This window comes from Cryptotermes secundus, unplaced genomic scaffold (genome assembly GCF_002891405.2).
Source record: "Cryptotermes secundus unplaced genomic scaffold, Csec_1.0 scaffold810, whole genome shotgun sequence".
In the NCBI taxonomy this organism is placed as follows: domain Eukaryota; kingdom Metazoa; phylum Arthropoda; class Insecta; order Blattodea; family Kalotermitidae; genus Cryptotermes; species Cryptotermes secundus.
The window spans coordinates 179,242-202,328 of record NW_019731279.1 but is presented as its reverse complement, the minus strand read 5'-3'; the positions used below and the strand labels follow the sequence as shown (position 1 = coordinate 202,328).

The window sequence follows — 23,087 nt, the reverse complement described above, 5'->3', positions numbered from 1 at the left end:
CTAAGTCAAAGTTGAAAAGGAGTGGCGATAAAGCATCTCCTTGTTTTAAACCATTCTGGATAGGAAATTTATCAGACAAATATTTACCTGCATGGACTTTACTATACATTTCGTTTAAACACATTTTAATCAACCTAACTAGTTTCATGGGTATCCCAAACTCTATTAGAACGTTGTACAGTACTTCTCTCCTAACTGAATCATAGGCTTTCTTGAAGTCTATGAATAGCTGATGTACTGTCTCATCGTACTTCCATTTCTTCTCCAATATCTGACGAATGCAAAAGATCTGATCTGTAGTTGATCTGTTACGTCAAAACCCACACTGATGATCCCCAATAATTTCATCTATATATGGACTTAACCTTGAGAGAAGAATATTGGACAAAATTTTATATGAAGTTGATAGCAGTGATATCCCCTGATAATTACTAGTCAGTTTTATCACCCTTCTTGTGAACTGGTACAATAATAGACTCCTTCCACTTATCAGGCAATTTTTCTTATGCCAAATAGAAGTAATTACATTGTGGATCTTAGAACATAATATTTCGCCTCCTGCTTGAATAAGTTCTGCCAGAATTTGATCACTGTCTGGCGATTTATACCGTTTCAATTTTGCAATAGCACTTTCAACCTCAAAAGGGCTAGGATCCGGCATGGCGTGTCCTCAGGTTGTAGATGGAGGAGATGCCCTTCAGTTTAGGAGGGAAGCTGTGAATATATTGAATAAGCAGTCACAGACAGCTGACAAGGGGTGGCCCTCCAGCTTGGGGCTAACAACTCCTCACTGTAAAAAATGATTATGTTACGAAAATTAACACAGCCTCGGACCTGGACAGATGATAAATACACATACACAGTAATTACAGACTTACTTAACAACTTATGAAAGGTATTGCATGGTGTTTATTAAAAATATAAACATGATTAAATCTTCATTTGTTTTCCAGATGGATTACCAGGTAGGGAAAAGTGAGGAATATTAAACAGGGATTTCACTATGTTGAAAAGTAGTGTATTTGGTAACATGTCTGCTTGTCAGAACAGTTCAGTCTCATTACATACAGATAATCAGTTAAATTTAACTGATGCATAGTTTTGTACAGGTGCAGCCAAATGAAGGACGTCCATCATGGTGGCTATTCCCAGATCTCTCACCTAGAACATTCATGTTTGTGATCCTTTGGCCACTGTTTGTTCATGCAGTCATCTTGTGGTTGAGGAAGAGACGTAGTGCACGCACTCAGCTCCTATGATTCCCTGTCACAGGTTCAGCTGCAACTTCCTATGATTGGTAGCAGTGCTGGTGCAATGGTAATCACCAACCAGGTCTTGTTCAAGATTTGTTCAGGACTCAAAGGGTGATATGTTAACACTGTTACTTTATTATATGTACCTTTCAGCCCTCATAATTGGGTGATAGTCATTCAAGATTCCAAGGATATATCATAAATGGAAGAAGGGTCTATGTTCATAGTATATGGCAGTGGTGCAAAATGTCATATTCATATATTCCTTGGATTGTGTCCTATGTAGCATCACAGGTATGGGGTGGATGAACCTAGAAAATTTGTTAACACAAAAACTAGTTTTCTCCACATTTCATATGTGTAACAGGCAACACATGAAACATATACTGTATCATAGCTTTAGAGGTTTTTAGTGTTTTTTTTTCAGCACACTGACTTAGGTGGACTGTGGTTTGCTGTCCTGTTACTTGGACTAAATTGTCAATGTGAGTCTAGGCATGTGAAATGTTGGAATCTAAGACATCTTTACAAGTAGAGAGAATAAGGTCCCTTATTCTGTAATTTTCTACATCTGGTTCATATTGCAATTTAAAATATTTGGTGCAGTGATTTGTTTTATTCTCTGCTTAATATTTAATGCATGAAATTATCTAGTCCATTTTGCATGAGGTTGATGTTCCCAGCACAAGTAGAGATTTTAAGTTAACATTTTGCTTAACTTTCTTTCCATTTCTTATATATGTCCTACTTAAGGCATTCTTTTCAAATGTGGCTGTAGTCCAAAGCAGGTGTGTTCATTTTCATGAATACCTTGAAGATGTTCTAGATGCAGCCTGATCTACACAAACCACAGGTATTATACTTAACAGTGCCTGGGTCAGTCAGATTCGGGTAGATCACCTTCACTTAGCTTGTGCTCAGTACAGTTCAAATTTGGAACACCTAGCTATATTGAACTGTGATGGTTATACTTTATAATAGGGTTATTTTATGTCCACTAAGTCAGAAATAATTTTGGATAACAAATTTAACTACTCAAAGGTTACTTTCATTTTTGTTACCAGTACCACTGAACAGATTCAGTACACACTTGTGTAGTCTTGTAAAGTTTCAACACTTTATTTGGTGTGTGGTGCATGTAACATAAGTGGAAAGGCAAAAATAGATTCTAAACCATGGTGTTATATTACCAAGAGTAAGAGAAATGTATAATTGATTTCTGATAGGATAAGTGGCTGGTAGAAGGAACCTGAACTCTGGTATTATCCACATTTTAATTAAGTCTCCCTTGATTGTAATTTTCAGTTCTTGTTTAATTTTTGTTGTGTCGTCTGGTGACAGTGTTGGATGAGTTTTGTAAATTGGTACACATGTTTAAGTATACATTCCCTATGTTAATGTTAAGATAGCCAGAAACAACATATTAAACCGTCAACTTCCCATCTACTATTAAGCTGCTTTGTGATAGCATAACAACATAGTTCCGGGTTTTCTATATGACAGGCACCAAATTAACACAAAAGTTGCACTGCTGTGAACTTTATCATCAGTTGCCTTAACACTGGATGGAAAATGGCTTCAAAAATGTTGATTAAAGGTGTGGTTGTGTTGTAATGTTGATTTGCACATTGTGAAGTACTGCCTTCACGTGTCACACCTTGGTTACTTATTGAGCTTCTCTGGATGCATTCTCTGTCCTGGCACATTTCTGTGGTCTCATTCATTTTCAAGTCATATTCGGATTAGAATATCCAAACTGTATAAAGGGTTTCAGCTGTTTCACTCTCTCAGTATATGTAAACCAGGCAATTTTATCATGACATGTTTATTTTGTTCATAAGGTAAAGACTGCAAGAGTGGTAACTGTTAGAATTAAATCCAGACTTCTTGAATATACTAGGCTAGAGGGCTGCTCCACTACTAGCAAAAGCAATTCTCTCTCCAGTCACCATTTCCATCGAGTTGTCTTTAATGAGTTTTCAGTGATCAGAATACCTGGAATGATGTCTTGTAAGGGTGGCTCATATGGGTAATGTTAACACTTCGCGGACCGGCGATTTAAATATTTAATATTTAAATCACCCTGGGGACCGGCATTTTTAAACATACTACCTTAACTTGTGCATTGTTCAATTTAAAAATTAATATAAAATCTCCTAATTAATTTTTTGAACTAAAATTTTTGGAGAACACTTACCAATGCTCCTGGACGTGCTTGAGGGTGTGATATTTCTGGAAACATTCCCCTTTGTGAAGTGGCATTACATAGAACTTGCAAATGTAGACATACTTCTTTTTTTGTGAATTGTGCAAACACAGCATTGCCTAGAAGGATTCTTCCTCTTGGAATGTTCACTCTTCACAATTTTCATGAGAGTATTTTTCGGCATATCACCCGAGAGTCGCCCTGGGCGGTCCACATGAGGCCATCGTGGGGTGGGAGCTGAAGGGTCCAGTCATACCAAGTCTTTGTGTGACCCAGGTTCTGCTGCCACCATCTGGACTGAGCCCAGGCCTTTGCCCATTCATCAGAAATGCTTTGTATTTCAATTTTGAATCAGAGTTTAAATTCTTTTAGAGTTTTTGCTGTCCCCGAAATGTTACTACGCGTAATGTTATTACCCGCATTATCGTCGGAGCTACTGTCACCTTTACTGTCTGTGGCCACAACTCTTTGTTGTCCCCCCATCACTGTCACTGTCTGAATGACAATCCATTACTCTGCGTCTCACAAGGCAGGCCAACTAGGTTATCNATCACCCGAGAGTCGCCCTGGGCGGTCCACATGAGGCCATCGTGGGGTGGGAGTTGAAGGGTCCAGTCATACCAAGTCTTTGTGTGACCCAGGTTCTGCTGCCACCATCTGGACTGAGCCCAGGCCTTTGCCCATTCATCAGAAATGCTTTGTATTTCAATTTTGAATCAGAGTTTAAATTCTTTTAGAGTTTTTGCTGTCCCCGAAATGTTACTACGCGTAATGTTATTACCCGCATTATCGTCGGAGCTACTGTCACCTTTACTGTCTGTGGCCACAACTCTTTGTTGTCCCCCCATCACTGTCACTGTCTGAATGACAATCCATTACTCTGCGTCTCACAAGGCAGGCCAACTAGGTTATCGGAGAATTTTTCCTTGATCCATTCTCCCCACTAGCCACTGGCTGATACACACAGCTTGAAGAAGGCAAAACATTTTCCTTTATAGTCGGTTAAGTAAACAGCGAGGTCAAGTTACTGACTGCTAACTAAACATTCCAGAGTCTCGTCACGCATCTGCAGGCGGTTGCGTGCAATGTAGGTGGCACCAGAGCGATGTATAGTGTGTTGCAACTTATCGTGTTTTAAAAACCTGTTTACACGCGAACGGTCCGCCATGTTTAAAAACCAAAACCCTTTTAAAGGGTGCACGGTCCGCAAAGTGTTAAGATGGAAGTTGATGATTTAATGTGGTGAGCCAAAACTACATATGGAGTTCAAGTAATCATTATGCAGTATCATACTTTAACCCTTTCCCGTCACGTTTTTATTAAAATTTCTGCAACCAGGTTGTCAGAGGTTTTAAAATGCCTGCCAAGCTACTAAGTGAAGTGTTTTGCACAAAAGTTGGTGCAACAAGGACATAAAGTTAAAAAGCCAAATGTGTACTTACATTTTGATTGTCCAATTCTTGGGCCAACTCAACGCTGCTATAATACCTGTCAGTGAAGTTGTGGTAGTCTTCAGTACCAGACACACTGAGTCATAGACTGTCCATCAAGGAAAGAACTATAAATGAATGAATGGTTTTTCAGAGTATGGTAATTTACATGTCACCTGTAATTTTTCTGTAATTTGGAATTACACTGTGAACATTACCAGTGTCACTTTCAGCTAATGCAAATATTTGTGATGCTCCACTTCATTGTTTTTTTGTGGGGGGGATTATAAGTTTTGAAAATTATTTTGCATTTGAACCCAACTGTTGATTAATCTGTTACAATGTTTTTACCTGGCACAGAATTTTTCTGAAATTGTTTCCATATATGTTTTATCACCCCATGTACTTTCTTGTCTTCTTGATAGCATGATTGCTTCATTTTCCCAGATGCATCTTTGCCCATTGTCATGTCTTCCTGCCCACCAACACGCTTATTTCTCTCTCTGACTTTCCGCCATTTCGGTGCTCAGTTCTTCACTTGCAGTTTCTCCTTCGATTTCCAAATTAATTTCATCATCATAGTCAATATCAAGCTCTTCACTTAAACATATCACTACTAGATTCTTCATCTGCATCACACAAGGGATTATATCTGGTTTCTTGAATCAAGAGAGCCATGGTTCAGCTGAATGTAAAAGCATGTTACTAACACGTGACATGGCATTCATTCTTCAAGAAATTCAAATTATGACTTCCAGGTGGCAGGAGGAGGCAGAGAAAACATTCATGCATGCATTGGTATAGTCTACAGTGCCAACTAGTGATGTATGTTCAAAATATGACCACAGAAACATGAAACAATCTTTGTCCATAGAAGCAAAATCATCATGTCAATTATAAATTGACATTTTAACAGTCACAGAACACAGTTTATAGGTGTGGCAGATTTTACAGATATACATATATAAAAAGGTGTGTCACGTAATATATACAAGTATATATATAATAAATAAGGGATACACTAAAAAATTCCTCAGCCCTGTTTTATCCATTTAGAATATCTGAGGTTTAGAAATTAGGTGAATCCAGAAATTAAAACAATACTTCCTCCTTCAATGCAAGTTTTCTCAGAAGTATTCCTAGTGACAGATATGAAGTGAAGCCCTGACAGGTTGTGATATCTGTCCAACACCTCAGGGGCAGTGACATGTAAGTATGGAGTAATGGTGCAACCATGATTCACAAGGGCATACTGAAGCTCCTGCCACACCATTCAGTGCAACCTTGATCTCACAGCGAGCATCTTTATCCCTGCACTGAAAAACTGCGATTTGGTATTGGTAGCTTTTATCCACATGCTTGTGCACACATGCAAACATAAATTTGAAGTAATCTTTTTGAGTAGAGATGTGAAACAAAGGATGGTTAACCCCATGACGGTTTCTATAAATGGCATTCTGCCTGCTCTCATAGCTGCATTTCACCAGTCAGGTGGTTGTGATGTCTACAGATGTCGTGCGGTACTGTGTATCATAGTGGCCATGACGTCTACAGATGTTACGCATACTGCTAACTACTCCATTGTAGATATAATGCCAGTCGGCAGTGCATATGTGTACTTGTACCTTGTGCTTGCAAGATGTTCTAGCTACTTCAGAGTGTGACAGAAGTTGTTGATTGCTTGATAGCTGTCCTGGATTTGAATTCTTTCAACTAAACATTATGGCAGGTCCTAGCAAGAAGGTGCGTGTAAGTGATAAGGTGTTTTTATGAACTGTTACAAGAGAATGAATATAGTGATATTTCAGAGTGAATATGGTAGTGATAGTGAAATAAATGTGAAAAGTGTCACAGTGAGCAAAGCTGGGAGTGTGTGTTTTCACTAGAGAGATTTGTCAGTAAACTACTATGATCATGTTTCATTTCTAAACACCAGACACCCGACAAGACAGTGTATATTGAATGTGAATGACTCAGGCATACATGAGATCACGTAGTCTGAACAGAAATGAAAGTCAGTGGTGACAGTGGCATATATTTTGAGAATAAAGCCAAAAGTATGGAATTAAAATATATATATACAAACTTAAACTTAATGGCTATAGAAATGAAAATATGGGTACGTGAAGTCTGGTAATTGGTCTTTCAGAGGCTTTTTGTTCCATAATTTTATACTGACACATGATTGAGATATTGCATTTTAAAGAGGGGGCAAAATTTATAAAATTAAATGCTGCAGTGACAAATCTAAATGTCCGGGGGAATTTAATGTGCCACTGCAGGTGAGATAGGAACATGGAACAAAACCACATGACTGGTTAAGTGGTAGCAACTCCCTGCTTCTGTAGTATTATTCTACTATTAGATGTTTTTTGGTGTGCATATATTTATAAGTAAAAAAAATGTAATTTTTGGTTAAAGGCCACAGAAGAGTACAAGACTGCCATCTGTTGATGACAAAATGAAATTTTAGCACAATCTAATCATGAACTTCAAAACATCTAGGAAACATAGTGTTAAGCAGAAAGGGTTGAGGACAGATCCACATGTCACTGGTTAATGAAATACATGAAAGAAGACTGTAAATTTAACTTCATAAATGACTTAAATTTGGCAGTCCTGTCAGTTATGAGCACTAGAAACACCTGTCAGTAAAGTGACTGGTGACAGTGTGTGATCCCTGGCAGGGATTTTTACTTCCTCATATATGTAGTATATATAGGAAAGTACTGTGATCAGGAAACAGGTCATTCTTGAGATTTTGATGGATTTGGACATTTTTAGCCCCTCATTAAGAAAACTCTGTTCTTGTGTGCCTCACTATCACCTGAATTGTTTGACAGATTTCATATTCATTGTTTAAGAATCTGTCATACACTGGTGCCTGGTGAATATGAGCATTCTTGCTTTAAAAACAGGGGCCCTTAAAGTGTACCCAAATAAACAAAATGTTGATTTCCTCAAAAATAGCTCTGATAGTCCTAAATAAATTTCAGTAGTTTATGGAGGTAATCTCCCTGCATAAGTCATATTTTCAGGAAAATAACAATGCATACCAGAGGCTCAAACATGAAATGTTGCTTTTGTAAAGAAACTGAAAACAACATTCTCAGAAATATAAACAACTTTTAATAGCATCATGCTGTAATAGACTCCACATTTTCAGACACCGACACCAAAGCGAGAAGAGTGGTCAGTGGCAGTAAACAGAACATAAGAGGACTTGCAACTCTCTTGGGTAACATGATTACAAAATTTTCCATACCCATACTACCAGAAATTGAACCCAGCCATCCAGACCGTAACACGGCTCAAGGGCTGTCAGATACAATTAACTTTTATCATCCAGGAATATGGAATTTTAAATATATCAGTACTGTTGGGTTGGCAGCTAGAGTTGAACTTGAGTAACAGTTCACCACCTGGAAATAGGGGATTTTTAAATATGGTATTACAGGGCTGGCAGCTGGACTTCAACTCTGACATAAGGGTATCAGTATTGAAAAAATGCATTGCTTGTTGAGATAGATCATAGTAATGCAACACATGGTCAGTAAAGGTTAAAGAACAATATACATTACAGAAAAATATACTTTTCATAAATAATTCATATTCTGTCACTGTTTCTGCACATCGGTCTCCTTATTTTTTATTCTCCTTTTTTTTTGTAAATGACACCAATCCTTGTTCAAAGCTGAAAATGAACAGAGACTATCATGACACGCTTCATAAAAGTAACATCGACTTAAGGGATTAAAATCTTACCTTTAATAAATTCTTAAGTAGGAGTATGCGGTAGCGTAGTTGGTCGAGGCACTATGCTACAAGCAGGAAGGTCATGGGATCGAATCCCAATGAAGTGAATTTTTTCAATTTACCTAATCCTTCCAGCTGCACTATGGCCCTGGGGTCACCCTCTAACAGATATGAACACCAGGAATCTTCCTGGGGGAGCCTCAACAGCTCACAAATTTATTTTAAAACTCAGTTTGTGAAGTTGAATATTGTGAGTTTTTATAATTATCTGTGCTACATTATAGTGATATACTGTGTACATTATATTGTGACTCAAAATTGCTTTAAAATAAAAGTGGAGTGATGTCTAGTCATAAGAATGGAAGTGCGGCTGCCATTGAAAATGTGGCTAAGAGACCATGCAAATTTATAACATCAGAAGAAAGAATGGATGGTGGGCAGTCACATCCTACTGTTTCTAGGGATTTAAATATGACCCCCTCCATTGTGACAACAGTCACAAAAAATGCTGATAAAATTAAGAGGTCACATCAACTTGTGTGAATAAAGTGTGACCTGAATGTGTATATGATTTTTGAGGATTTGAGGAAAAGCCAAAGATTGTAAATAAAGGAGCTAGGGCTCAACAGTATTGAGCCAGTCTCTTACAAATAAGGTACTGGAAGGTTTGGCTGCACAACTAAGTTGGAAGCAGCAGCAAGAAATTCTGGCTAGGGCTGACAGGTACCTGCACAGGTTAGGCAACACTGATCCTGACTGGGAACAGGGCTGTAAGAGGAGTCAATGCAGTGCTGCAGCCTTACTGCCATATTCTGCAGGAGAAGAGGCATCAAGCAGGGCAAGTAACCCTTCTTTCCTATTTTAAAAAGAAATCTGAAGAGCTTCCAACTGATCCAAGATGGCAGATGATTCAGTGTGATCCACAGTAATGCATTCCTCTCATCAGTAACACGTATATATATTTTATTACAGAATGTGATATGAAACCATGTATATAATGTTTATGATGAAAATATACAGATATTTCGTATGATTTTATGAATAGCAGTTTTTGTAAACCTGGAATGGATCCCATTGAAATACATTATAAATTGTCTTTCATTTAAGTTAATTTGGTACATGCTGATGTCTCCAGGATCCTAAACCCAGCATGAAACAAGAGTCTACTGTATGTGAATACAATTCTGTGTAGTATATGGTTTTATTTTTGTCACACTCAGAAGTGACAAAAATGTACACAGCACTTTTCGGAAAATTTTAAATAGTGAAGAAATAATTCACTACATCTTCAAGTTACTAACATTAAAATAATTATACATCAAAGTACTAGTGGAAGAACTCATTCTTTAACAAATGTTTTGAACACTTGCTAAACTGAAGTTATGCTGATAATAATTTGACTAGTTATGTCATAGTGCATTCCATGCAAAGACCTTCAATGGACGGTGGTGTACAAATCTATTAACAATCGTGGCACAAATAATAAAAATAATGGAAAGTTTTTCAGCTCATCCAACACAACATTTTTACAAGAGAATGATCAAAGTAACAATACATATTTTTGTTACCAGTTTGGAATATTTTCCAGAAGTGACAACTTTGGCTAATATATAAACAGCACCCAACTTGTGGATGTCACTGAGAGGTACCCCCGTGTGGAGGCGGAGTCGAATACCTTCATCGTGACCCTGCGAGTCGTAGGAGGCGACGAAAAGGGAAGTCTCAAATCTGAGACAGTAAAATATGGTTGCAAGTTCCATGGGACTCAGACCCAAGAAAGACTGCACTGGCAAGGGCCAGCATCATATACAAAAGGCAGGCCCGTCCTCTCATCAGAGAGGGCGCCTCACAAAAACAAGACCATAAATGCCAAACAGTACTAAATATCTGGTCATGAGCCCCACATGGGGCTTGACACCAAGACTTACTGACTGAATGACTGACTGACTGACCGTCAGTTGCAATGTGACTTGGACTTGGATGTCACTTGTACACTGTGTGGCAGTATTTACAATACAAAATTGTTCTACATAAATGAGATGTAAATTATATCCCTAGAAGGTTAAGCCACTAGTAACCTCAATGTTCACAACCCAACCTTCAGAAAAACGAGAAGAGTGCCCATTCATACCCTAAATTATTTACAAAATTCGTGAGCTCAAAAGAGTCCTAAATAAGTCAGTATTTTTCTCATATGCACTGGCCAGAATTAAATTCGAAAGTGTATGTCCCCCCACCCATATGCGTGCGCTGCATTTCTTGGCCACAATGCCACGAATTAATAACACATTAAAAGCTTGGCAATGTATACAATACCTTCTAACGTCTCCAAATTTTCTGCCATTGTTTCAAGGTCTTTACGAATAAACTGCATCATCTCTAAACAGCGGTCCATATCAATTCGCATTTCTTTTAGTGTTTCTAACTCCAATACCAGGTTCCCCTAAAATAACAAAATCATTCCGAATTTGGCTTTTACATAAAACACAGCAAGGTTAGGTAATCATTCAAGATACAAACATGTCATTTAGGGATCTCTTAATGAACAAAGTACGTGTAATTTAATAATTCTATCTACCATTGCATCAGCATCTCGCATTTTAATGTCAATACTACTGTATTTCAGAGGCAAAACTGTACAACTCCTCTACCATACACACAACAAAACTTAGACGTCCTAGACAGGCAAGCTCAGCCTCAGACGTCACAATCGTCACAATACGCCACAACGGCCGCAACACGCACAACACTACCGCTCCCTGTCAAAAATTCGGTACAGCCAACTTGACTTTCCAGGGATACCAATGTCAGAAGAAATATACCACTTACTACAATTTCTGCTTGAAGTCTTTTTATGTCGGTGGTTACGCGGGCGGTTTTCCAGCTTTCACTTCTTCCCTGTTGAACTAATTTCAACAAAGTTTTCACACCATAATCTCTCTTAGAATGGAAAGCCACAAAATATATAACAAAAATGGTTTGTAAGTTCTGGAGATTTTTCTTCTTTTAATGGCCATTGTTGATCGTTCTTGATGGCATCTTTTTCAAACTTAGATTTCATCAAACATTATTTTTGCATGTTCCCAGAATGGTTAGAAAAATAACGCTGTGTCGCTAACGTTTTTAAAAATATCACGTTTTTAGTGACTACAGAGGGAGTTTGGATTGGTAATTGGATTTATTGAACTCTTACAGGTCAGTGACTGTAAGTAATTAGAATCGGTTCACTAATTCAAACACTTTACAGTTCATAAGAGCACATACCTAAGTCTTCTCAGCCTGCTGTGTCTTCACCAGTCTTCTGGTAATGGCTTCCAATGGCAGACATTCCTGAGTCTGAGTCTTATGACTGACAGTCAGCCAGTCTGGCTTGGAATAAAGCACCCCACTGGGCTTATGACCAAATTTTTATTACTGTCAGACAGTTAAGAGTTTTGTTGAAGTGGGGCACACTCTCTGACAAGAGGACAGGTCTGTTGTTTACAATAGCTGCTGGCCCTTGCCAGCACAATCATTCCCTGGTCTGAGTCCTGTGGGACTTGCAACCATATTTTACTGTCTCAGATTTGAGACTTCCCTTTTCATTGCCTCCTATGACTCACAGGGCCATGGTGAAGGTATTCAACCCCGCCTCCATATGGGATAAACTGCCAGTCAAAGTCAAAGTCAAACGACTGACAGTCAGTTGACCAGTCTGCCTTAGAATAAAGCACCCATCTGGAGCTTAAAACCAGATCTTAAGTACTGTCAGACAGTTGCAGGTTTGTTGATGTGGGGAGCTCTCTCTGATGAGAGGACAGGTCTGTCATTTGCCAGAGTCACAGTCAGCAGTAATAAGTCTGTTATCAATATGTACAGTTTACATTTTACATGTTATTAAATGTATGTATATACAACATATACTCGTACAAAGCCTCTATCAGTCCAGGCTCAGTACAGCAGGTATCAATAATACCTCCTGCTACAACAGCAGACTAGTCAGTTGAATGGTTGTATGCTTGACCACCGCCAAGTTTAAGCCTCTTATATTTATAACTGCATTATATAGCTTTGGCACCGACCACACAGAAAAGACCTCTTCTGTTGTCAGATTAGTTGCATAACCTAGGAACTAGTCACATGAGGACACAGCTCCTGTTACTTAGTGATGGCTGTTGTGTAGTTGCTTATTTCGCAGTCTTAGCCTAGCAACGGGTGTACATGCCACAATATTGAATTTTGAAAATGACTATCTGATGTTTCCAAATTCAACCATAAAATTGTTTGTATTTACCAAATATTCTTCATTGTTTGTGTCAGCCTAACGAAGGATATATGGAATGCAAATTCAATCTACTGTACTATACTCTCCTCTGCAGTTCTCTGGAAATTACCAAATTGTGGGACACGAGCTGTATACTGCAACTACATCTAAATATAGGCAGGGCTTGAGGTGGGGCGGGATGGCATCCCGGTTCTTTTCTAGATGGCTTAAAAGCATCCCTTTACTTCTTTGGCAGTAAATGCAATGTACAATACCCAGGGCTTGAGGTGGGGCGGGATGTTGCAGGATGGCATCCCGGTTCTATTTTCATTCCACCTCAAGCACTGAATATAGGTACTGTTACAGGTTGCCTTATGCTTAAGAACAATGCACTGGGAACAAACTGGGAGAGTGGAAGTAGAACTACACCCATTCCGAAGTTCTGCTTTAGATGGATGGAAGTGAGTGATCAAATTCATGCTCTGACTGCCTTACTGTCTCCATTGGATATGAGGCTGGGTGATTCCAGAGTTGGTCTGGATGTGGTGGTGAGAGATAGTTCTGCCCCTGTCAAAGACTGAAATCTGATCATCAAGGTTATAGCTAGTCACTTTATTGACTGAGCTATCCCAGCTCACAAATATACTGTCACCTTGACCTGTAGCCCACTGAGAACTTAATAAAATCACAAGGGCATTTCCTGAAAAATAAAATCACAATGGCATATCCTGAATATTCCATGCTGTTTTCCTGCAAAATATGTTGATCCTATTGAAATTTATTTCACAGTTTCTAAGCACTCCATAGTCTCAGACTACCTACAACATACTGTGGTTTACATGTATTAGAAGACAGTTCTTTCAGTTTTACAAATAGGACATGCCTGAGTTGACAAACTTCTGTAGAGGCTGGCCTTTGCTAGTATGGCAGTTCTCAGTGCAGTATGTGTTGTAGGCAGGGCAGTGAGATGGTATGGAAATTGAGTATCCTGCTCATTCCCACATCTTGCTAGAGAATTTGTGTTGGTAGGGATGTACGAACTTGGCTTGCATCTCACTCTCCAGTCCTCTGAAATGTTAACATTTGAAGCCATGCCCTTGGGTCATGTTCAGGAACATTTTGTTGTGACATAATAAAGGTAAAAAGGATATTGCTATCCCTGTAACAGGCTGTAAAGACCCAAAGGGTGGTGAGACCTCAAGGCTCCCACATTTTCTCTAGACAATTGGCTCACAGATTTTGCCCTGAGTTTAAAGAAGGGCATAGAGTTAATTACGAAATTAGAGAAAGATGCCTCTGTAAAATGATTAAGTGAAGAATTTGGGATATGTAAATTTGTCATTTGTCATTTGTAAATCTATCATATATGCTCTTAAGAAACAGAGTACTTGCTTAAATTTTATGCTGACTGTTGTATTTCAATTAATGGACAATAAAAGGCTTTACGCCAAGCAAATACTGCTGATGGGGATAAAGTGTTGCTTGAATGGATTAGGCAGGGTCAGAATGAAAAGTCACCACTTGATTGCTCCAATGTCATGGGCATATGAACTCTATGTGAATATTCATCTGAGTAGCAGTTTTAAGCAACAACATGGCCATTGTTTTCTGAAAGTATATGGGGAGAAGGCTTCTGCTGAACCATAAAGCTACAGAAGCATATTTGAACGAATAATTTGATGCTTTATCTTGTATTTTGTGGGCATGCTAGGCCTAGAACCATAAATCAAGCCTAGCTTGGGCCATAGACCTCCTGGGTAATGTCTAATGTGTGTACCACTGAGAAGAATGAAACTTTCATCAGAAATATTTAATGTCAGGATTATTTTTTTGTGCTTCTGATCTCACTCTGCATCTGACAGAATGGGAAATTGACAATGGTTTAACTAACAGTACTTTATGGAACAAGTTTGCCCCTGACTAAGTGGCACATGGAATACTGCATGAGAGTTTATTCAAGGAACTATTGAGTTGTAATGGTCTGTAATAGAAACTCTTGTTCTGGAATCCAGTTTCAAATATGCATTGTTCTGAACTGTGTAAGTTTATATAATTTATTAAAACCAGAGAATTGTTTCACTCACTACCACATGTGCCTACAATATAATGATTTGGATGAGTTTTGTATATAAGATCAGTCACGTCAGTCAAGACTCATTTTTAATTTCACACTGGGCGATCTGGCAATGCTATTGCTTTGGAATGTTGGGTGATTCAACAAGCCAGAGTATTTGTTGAACAGCAGTGAACAGCAGCTTGTTAGATCACTGTGTGTCATCAGCTTCATCCAAACATGAAAATGGAGCATACAAAGGAACAAAGAGTGAATGTGAATTTTTGTGTTAAACTGCAGAAATCGCCAAGTGAAACTTTAGGGATTTTAAAAACAGTTTGTGGCGAATCCCCAGGCCAAAGAAGCAGCAGATGTCAAAATCGAAAGTCATAACATTGTTGATATGCTTTCTCATCATCAGGAATATCATCCACTTTGAATTTGTACCCAATGGAACCACTGTTAAGCAGACATTCTGTGTGGACGTTTTTGAAAAGGCTTATTGATGCTGTGAAGCATAAGCAAGGAGAGTTGTGAATAGACCGCTCGTTGACTCTTCACCAAGACAACGTGCTGGCACATTCTTTGTTTTGAATGTTGAAGTTTTTAGCAGGAAAACTATCTCTGCCATGGATCATCCAGTGTACTCTCCTGACTTGGCTCCAGCTGACTTCTGGCTGTTTCCAAAACTCAAGAATGTGCTGAAAGGAAAGTGTTTCTAGGACATTCAGGATCTTGAAGACAATAAATCATCCATGAAAAAATTTTGACAGACATCCTGTTCAGGATTTTAAAAACTGTTTTGAACAATGGCTGAAGTACTAGGAACATTGTAAAGAATTGGCGATAGATAAGTTGTCCCTGTGCTTAACTAATTAAGCACTATACCCTGAAGACAAATGGGGGAATGGATGTATAGACCCACAGTTTCTTGACCTCAGCATCAGTGAGAGGTGAGTGGTCAGCTTCATTCCCCTGCCACTTTACTCCAGGGAAAAGAGCCCCCAGTACCCATTGGATAGGAGGTTTGGTGGACCCCAGAGCCAGTCTGGATGACTTCAAGAAGAGAAAATTCTTGCCCACACCAGGACTCGAACTCTGACCCTTCAGTCATTCAGCCTGTAGCCAGTTGCTATACTGACTATGCTATCCCGGCTCCCACTGGAGGTAGATTACTTTGAAAAATTCTAGGTTGCTAATATCTGCATCTCTTAAAATAAAGTTTTGAAAATTAGTCTTGAAACTTATTTGCCCATTCTGTACATCTTTTGGTTGTTGAAAAGAAGACCGACAGATGAAATTTTCTGAACTTAGAATGATAGCATGCACCTCTGTAGTGGACAGTAATTAAAACATACACTCACTTGTGTGGTACCCGACAGACCATCTGGGGCAGAGTCCTGTTGGATATCTTATTCTTAAATATAACTGAATCATAGAGTGGTTGTGTGTGTATGCTCAGCTGTGGTATCTGGTCCATCGTGTAGAATGTTACAGCATCATTTCTGGCAATTCCATGTATCTGATCATCTGAGAATTTTGCATTTGTGAAGTGTGTTGTGCTTACATATGGATCCAGGTACCTTGCAGAACTGTTCATATCCAGCAGCACTGGAGGCTGTTTGTTGTGACCCAGGTCTTGACACTGGAATTTAACCACAGATATTTTAATATAGACTTTTACATACAGATTATTTGCTACTACAGTAAAACATTATTTATTTTGTCTGAAGAAACCTGATTTGTAAAATCAGACACAAGATCTTCCTTTGGAACCCTTGTAGCTGTGTTTGTTTGTCCCCCCAGAATTTTATACCCTGATTTTGTTGTAGACCTGACCATTATAGGTGCTAATTGGCTGAATTTGTGAGTTGTTAAAACATATTGGTATTACAGTGTGTAGAGCTGTTACCATGTGACGACCACGAGATAAGCAAATATACCAGAGACCTTTCTAGGCAAGGGCCGCAAAATGGGCAGTGGAACAATGCCCATTGTTAGGTAGCAGATTCTTAATAATGCCGAGAGGTTGTAAGCAAGATGAGGTTTAGAGCTAAGTTTGTAGATAGTCAGGCAGTGAAGAGAAGACTAGGAGGTTTGTGTGAAATGGCCACAAGTTATTTGCAAAAACACTCAGCTGAAAGTCCAGCTGTGAAGAAAAGATTTTATGTGTGATATTTGGAATGTGTAATCCCGTGAGACTGATATACAGGGGATGGACAAAAATATGGAAACACCTCATGAAATGCATGCCTGAATTGAAGTGTTTATTTTAGTGACGTTTGTAGGTCATGCTGTCGTATCTGCCCAACACCACTACCTGTATAACCTCCGCAATATGTTTCAAGCGTCATTTGTTGTCGAGACAGTGTTCCATGCAATTTTTTGTGCATCACGTCAGAGCTAACAGAATTCGAACACGGGCAAATTGTTGGGGCCCATATGGTGGGTGCTTCCGTAACCAAGGTAGCCAAGGTTTTTGGTGTTTCGTGAGGCACAGTATCCAAGATTATGACCACATACAGGAGGACTGAAAAAACCGTATCCGATAAACAACAGCATGGACGGAAATGTGTGTTGAGTGATCGAGACAGACGAACATTGCGTAGGATTGTGACGAAAAATAAGAAGACTACAGCTGCAAAAGTGACTGCTGAACTGAATGTTACGCTCACAAACCCTGTCAGCACCAAAACAGAATGAAGGGAACTCCACAAGCAGGGTATTTCTGGATGAGCTGCAATTCCAAAGGCACTCATCAATGATGAAAATGCCACTAAGAGGACAGTGTGGTGCCGAAGTCATAAAACCTGGACTATGGTAGACAGTCACTTGGTCGGATGAGTCCACCTTCACACTGTTTCCGACTTCTGGCCGAGTTTACGTCTGGAAAACGCATCCCAAGCTTACGATCCAGATTATTTGCTGCCAAGAGTGAAACATGGCGGGGGTTCGATCATGGTATGGGCAGCCATATCGTGGTATTCTGTTGGACCCATCATTACCCTGCAAGGTCACGTCACTGCCAACGACTATGTGACCAGTTTGGGCGACCAGGTCCATCCCGTGGTGCAAAGTTTGTTCCCTAATTGTGATGCCATTTACCAAGCCAACAATGCCTGTGTTCACATAGCTCACATCGTCCAGGACTGGTTTTCTGAGAACGAAGATGAAGTGTCACGTCTGCCATGGCCCCTACAATTGCCAGATATCAATATTATTTAGCCTTTGTGGTCTGTTTTGGAGAGCAATCTGCTTGTGCACTATACACCTCCATCATCGATAACAGAACTACCATTTTTTTCAGGAAGAATGATACAAGATTCCCTTGCAAATCATACAGGACCTCTATTTATCCATTCCAAGGAGACTGCAAGCAGTTCTGCAGGCCAGAGGTTGTCCTACACCATATTAGTCATGGTAATGTGTTTTTTGTTGGGTGTTCCCATATTTTTGTTCATCCCCTGTAGTTCCTGTGTTAATATGTGTTGCTAGGAAACAGCTAGTGGAGACTGTAATAGACTGAGGACACTAGTTTGTGTGTGCCAGTGATCTGTAATGTGTAGTCAAGAGTCATAAGCATATAAGTGGTCAATAAATCGAGTCACCAATCCAAACTCCATCTGTAGTCAATCCATACTAGGTGACAGTGTATTTTAATTTTCTCCAACATTACAAGCAACATAATCCATAGTTTATTCAAGTTTGTTGATTAATGATGCTATCAGTATCAAGACTATATAGTGTTTACTAATCCATAATCATCAGGCCTTTCTCAAGAACTAGCCTTCATAACATCCACATAAGAGGGTGTGCAGATTTATGTAAAATCATTTGCACTGGGTGAAAGATGTGTGGGTATATCATGACAGTGATGCTGTTATTGAGGTAGGTGCTTTGAAATCAAGGAATGCTTTATTGATTAAATGTCAGAATTAGTTGAGAATCATGTACCATGCGGAACAAGAACTGATGCTGGTGCCTGACAGCATCTGCGTTAGTTCTGACTTGATCATGTGATATGTTACAAGGATATTGAGTATATGATATGAGTGCATATGTTGACATTTGGAAGTAAACAAATTTAACCCAAAATTAAAACCCGACTTAGCACCCTAACCAAATCTAAATACATGACCCAACCAAACCTAGCCTAATATAACAACCTAACCTAACCCCAGATCACTGATCCCATTGAAAGGGTTAGGGCAGCTAATTCAATACAGAATGACATGCCCATAATTAAGCTACATACAAGAATGTGAAAATTTATGTGAAAGTGTATTTGCAAGAGCAATTGTACATGAGAATGACATGACAGTGGTGCTGTTAATGAAGCAGGAACTTCAGAATTGAACAATGCTTTATTGGATACTTTTCAGAAGGGAATGTGAAATCTGAGACCATGCAGATCTAAACATTGACACTCACACCTAAACCAACAGAGGCTCTATGACAGCTTCAGCAGTGTCAATGTGATATGTTACAAGAACAATAATAGCCATGTACTGGTATGAGTACTTGTGTCTATGATACTAGTGAGAGTAATAAGAGAAGCAAAGAGACTGTATTATCAGAAATTAATAAGTAACTCAGAAAATAAAATACAATTAACTTGGAAGATTATCAATAAGGAAAGTGGAAAAAACCAGGTCTCGCATAAAGTAACAGAATTGCAAGTGGGGAAAAGGAAAGTAATGGATCCTAAGGAATTAGTGAGAATATTTAATAAACATTTTACAACTGTAACCGAGAACTTGGCAACAAAAAATGCTGATAAAAATGAGGCAATTAAATTATTAAATACTCTTAAGTATGATAACTTGCCTGAATTGAAATGAATACCCGTAACTGAGGCGGAAATAAAGAACATACTTAAGACACTAAAATCGAAAAACTCTACAGGTTATGATGGTATTTCTAGCAGAATATTAAAATATAGCACTGATCAAATAAGTAAACCACTTGGACATATACTTAATGCATCACTTGAACGTGGAATTTTTCCTGATAGAATGAAATTTGCGTCAGTAAGACCTTTACACAAAACAGGTGAGAAGGTCGTTATGGCAAATTATAGACCAATATCACTGTTAATAATCTTCTCCAAGATATTTGAAAAAGCGATGTATAGCAGGATAAAGCAGCACTTACATACAAATAATTTAATTTCATCTGCTCAGTTTGGATTTAGAGAAAATAGAAGTACGGAAACTGCAATCTATGCCCTAACTCATCATATATTAGAAACTTTGGAACGACACCATCATTCATTAGGAATTTTCTGTGATTTGACAAAGGCTTTTGATTGTGTGGTTCATGATAGCCTTTTGAGCAAGCTGGCAGCATATGAACTTGGTGGTAAAACTTTAACATGGCTGAAGTCATATTTGGGAAACAGAAGGCAAAGAGTGGAATTGTATACTAATGGGAATGAAAAATGTTGTTCAGGATGGGAGATTGTTGAATATGGAGTGCTGCAGGGCTCGATTTTCGGTCCCTTGCTGCTTCTTTTATATATCAATGACCTGTCATCAGCATTAAATACTGATAATAAGTTATTGTTGTATGCAGACGATACAAGCATATTAGTATCAGGCATTGATATTGATGAAATCCAAGTAAGGTCTAACATTGTGTTGAATTCTTTGAGCCATTAGTTTGCATGTAATGGCCTGTCTCTAAATCTGAAAAAAACTAAAGTGTTAAAATTTGATACAGTTAATCGAGATAATATGTCTATACATTTAAAGTTTAATGATGAGATATTGCATGAGGAAACCCACGTTAAATTCTTGGGCACTGAAACTGATAAGACCGTGAATTGGAAGTCACACATTGAATCGATGCTGTCTAGATTGGGCAAGGCATGCTTTGCAATAAGAAACATGAAACTGTATAGCAATATTGAAACACTAAGGATGATTCACCACGCATATTTTCATTCAATTATGAGATATGGGATAGTATTTTGGGGAAACTTGTTGGAGGCTAAGAAGATTTTTCTTTTACAAAAGAAGGCCGTCAGAATAATGATGGGAATGAAACCCAGAGAATCATGTAGAACAGTTTTTAAAAAATTAAAAATTCCGACATTGGCTTCTCAATATATATTATCTTTAATGATACTAATGATAAACAATTTGGGGTATTATACTTTTAATCATACAGTTCATGGTAAATCAACAAGACAAGTTAGAAACTTACATGTTCCTCAATTACATCTAGCAAAGAGGCAAAAAGGGGTCTATTGCATGAGTGTAAAAGTTTTTAATAGTTTGCCTGATTTTTTAATTTAGTTAGTACATAATAAAAACAGTTTATTGGGAAACTGAAAGATGTATTGCTTCAAAACCCTTCTTATACTGTTGAGGAATTCTTGCTTTTCTGTCAAGACCTGCGGCTAAGGAAAAGAGGTGTCTGACAGTGCACACTTCACTAAACACCATTTATTTATTTATTTATGTCCTTGGCTGTGCTTATATATACTTGCTGCAATTTGTATTGCCTTTTAACTATTGTATGTGTTTTTGACAAGTATGGATTATATATGCTAGTGATTTTATTTGTGAATGTATAAGTGTCCAATGTTTTGTTTGCTTCTTGACATGTTTTATATTCGGTGCCGGTGGCACATTTATGAATATTTTAAAGAAACGCAAATGTATATGTAGGTATGGAAGCAGACAAATTTAATCCAATATGAAAATGCAACAATACATCCTAATATAATCAAACCACCTCACCTAAAATGCAAGGCAAACCTAAGCCATAATTTAAAGAGTTGTAATTTTATACAAAAAGAACTGAAGCTTGAGATTACCAGAGGAATGATGCCATTACCAGTGCAGATGTTTTGAAATTGTGGAATGTTTTGTCAAATATGTGTCAGAATGGAGTAGAAAATTTGAAACACTCATATCTCAGATTGGAGCTGGTACTAGCACCCAAATTGGTTTCAATTGGTGATATATTACGAGGACAATGGTGACTGTACACTGCCATGAGCACGTACATCTGTAATTTGTGGAAGTTAAAAAATCTGATAATTAAAACCCAATATCACACATAACCTAATATAATAATCCTTAGCAAGACCTATGACAATTAACCTATATAAAGCAACACAACCCATACTTGAAACCTAGAAGTGCTAATCCTCAGCTGCTATAAAAGCACATCAGAAGGCATGATCATTAGACTGTATGTTTTCATTTACACATTTGTCTGCTTCAATAAATTCTGAGCACAGTTCTTTGGGCCATCATTATTATTAACAATTCACTGCTTTCTAGATAGTATGGATTTAATAATGTACCACCAGAAGGATCTCTCTTATCTTTGTGGCCAGTGTTCACTTCACAAACTCATTTGTTTTTAAACATTTAAATCTTTGGTTTTTATACCCATTAATCAGAAGGTGATGTGAAATGTGGAATACTGTTGGACCACAAATCAAAAATATCCTGAAAATTATTTTACTGTGTGAACTCACATTGCACACAGATAGTGTTTCTGGGGCATACACTTTCTCCACCAGAGGCATCACATCCTTCTGAATATACTGTGATGAATACTCAGTGGCCTCCCTCTTCAGTGGAAGCCAGTTGCTCATCCTCAACTGCAAACAGGAATCACATCAGTGAGGGCTGTGTGATTGTAAAGCAAACTTGCACTATTGACATATATGAGTATCTTGAGGAAAATTTGGTTTTAGTTATTAGCATGAAATCAGGCTGGCTGTGGAACTACAAGAAAATAAGTAATAGCAATTGTAATTTTCATGTATCGTATAAGCATCAAAGTTTTCATTATTGAAAGCAAGGCAATTTTGGAAAAAATGAATAAATGATATCCTTTTCATAAGTGTTTCCATCTATTTACAGTGTTCTCTCAGACTTACAAATGACTAATTATTTAATTCAATTATTTATTCCAGGGCAAAGTTTCAGCTAGTGTAAATTTAGTGACATACCTAACCTTAAAGTTTATGCCTTCAGAATATGTATAGTTTTCAGAATACTAAGAATATTTTATAGAGACTATGTAAACATATTTATAACCTGCATCAATATAAAATTCATTTTCCTAGCTTCCACCAGGTATCAGTCTCAAGTCAGTGTAAAGTTTTATCTGTGTATGTTGT

The 23,087-nt window shown here is 38.1% G+C and overlaps 3 protein-coding genes and 1 long non-coding RNA gene across 14 annotated transcripts in view; 2 read left to right on the top strand and 2 right to left on the bottom strand.

The window, feature by feature from the left end:
* Positions 1 to 3,155, top strand: part of LOC111866893 (acyl-CoA-binding domain-containing protein 5A) — a 44,327-nt gene extending 41,172 nt beyond the window's left edge. For all 3 annotated transcript variants that reach the window (XM_023856239.2, XM_023856238.2, XM_023856237.2), the window contains one exon: positions 1,110 to 3,155. In XM_023856239.2, the coding sequence (XP_023712007.1) occupies positions 1,110 to 1,259 (150 nt within the window). In that variant the 3' untranslated portion in view covers positions 1,260 to 3,155. The remainder of the gene's footprint in view (positions 1 to 1,109) is intronic.
* LOC117282518 lies at positions 623 to 11,363 on the bottom strand. 2 transcript variants are annotated; one of them, XR_004513278.1, is made up of 4 exons: positions 11,224 to 11,363; positions 10,962 to 11,088; positions 4,902 to 8,583; positions 623 to 790 (listed from the first exon to the last, which is right to left on the bottom strand). It is a non-coding gene; the product is annotated as an uncharacterized LOC117282518 (long non-coding RNA). The 2 variants fall into 2 exon arrangements; XR_004513277.1 differs by lacking the exon at positions 623 to 790 and having other exon boundaries at positions 4,740 to 8,583; positions 11,224 to 11,347.
* Positions 11,364 to 11,466: 103 nt separating this feature from the next.
* Positions 11,467 to 23,087, top strand: part of LOC111866902 (coiled-coil domain-containing protein 113-like) — a 37,422-nt gene continuing 25,801 nt past the window's right edge. For 2 of the 7 annotated variants that reach the window (XM_023856263.2, XM_023856257.2), the window contains exon 1: positions 11,467 to 11,622. The gene's annotated coding sequence lies outside the window, so the exon portion shown is untranslated. The other 5 variants (XM_023856258.2, XM_023856261.2, XM_023856259.2 and 2 more) reach the window with 5 other exon arrangements.
* Positions 13,255 to 22,562, bottom strand: LOC117282517. 2 transcript variants are annotated; one of them, XM_033752466.1, is made up of 3 exons: positions 22,437 to 22,562; positions 16,306 to 16,586; positions 13,255 to 13,956 (listed from the first exon to the last, which is right to left on the bottom strand). In XM_033752466.1, exons 1-3 carry the CDS (start codon positions 22,554 to 22,556, stop codon positions 13,881 to 13,883), a joined length of 477 nt encoding a protein of 158 aa, XP_033608357.1. In that variant the 5' UTR covers positions 22,557 to 22,562; the 3' UTR covers positions 13,255 to 13,880. The 2 variants fall into 2 exon arrangements, 1 of the variants encoding a protein (XP_033608357.1); XR_004513276.1 differs by lacking the exons at positions 13,255 to 13,956; positions 22,437 to 22,562 and adding an exon at positions 22,079 to 22,173 and having other exon boundaries at positions 16,191 to 16,586.

Coding starts and splice junctions, on each gene's coding strand:
- LOC117282517 (XM_033752466.1), bottom strand. CDS start 22,556: ATGAGCAACTGGCTTCCACTGAAGAGGGAGGCCACTGAGTATTCATCA. Junction 16,587..22,436: donor AAACACTATCTGTGTGCAAT/GTGAGTTCACAC, acceptor GTTAAATTCCAG/TGTCAAGACCTGGGTCACAA. Junction 13,957..16,305: donor GTCTGTCGGGTACCACACAA/GTGAGTGTATGT, acceptor TTAACATTTCAG/AGGACTGGAGAGTGAGATGC.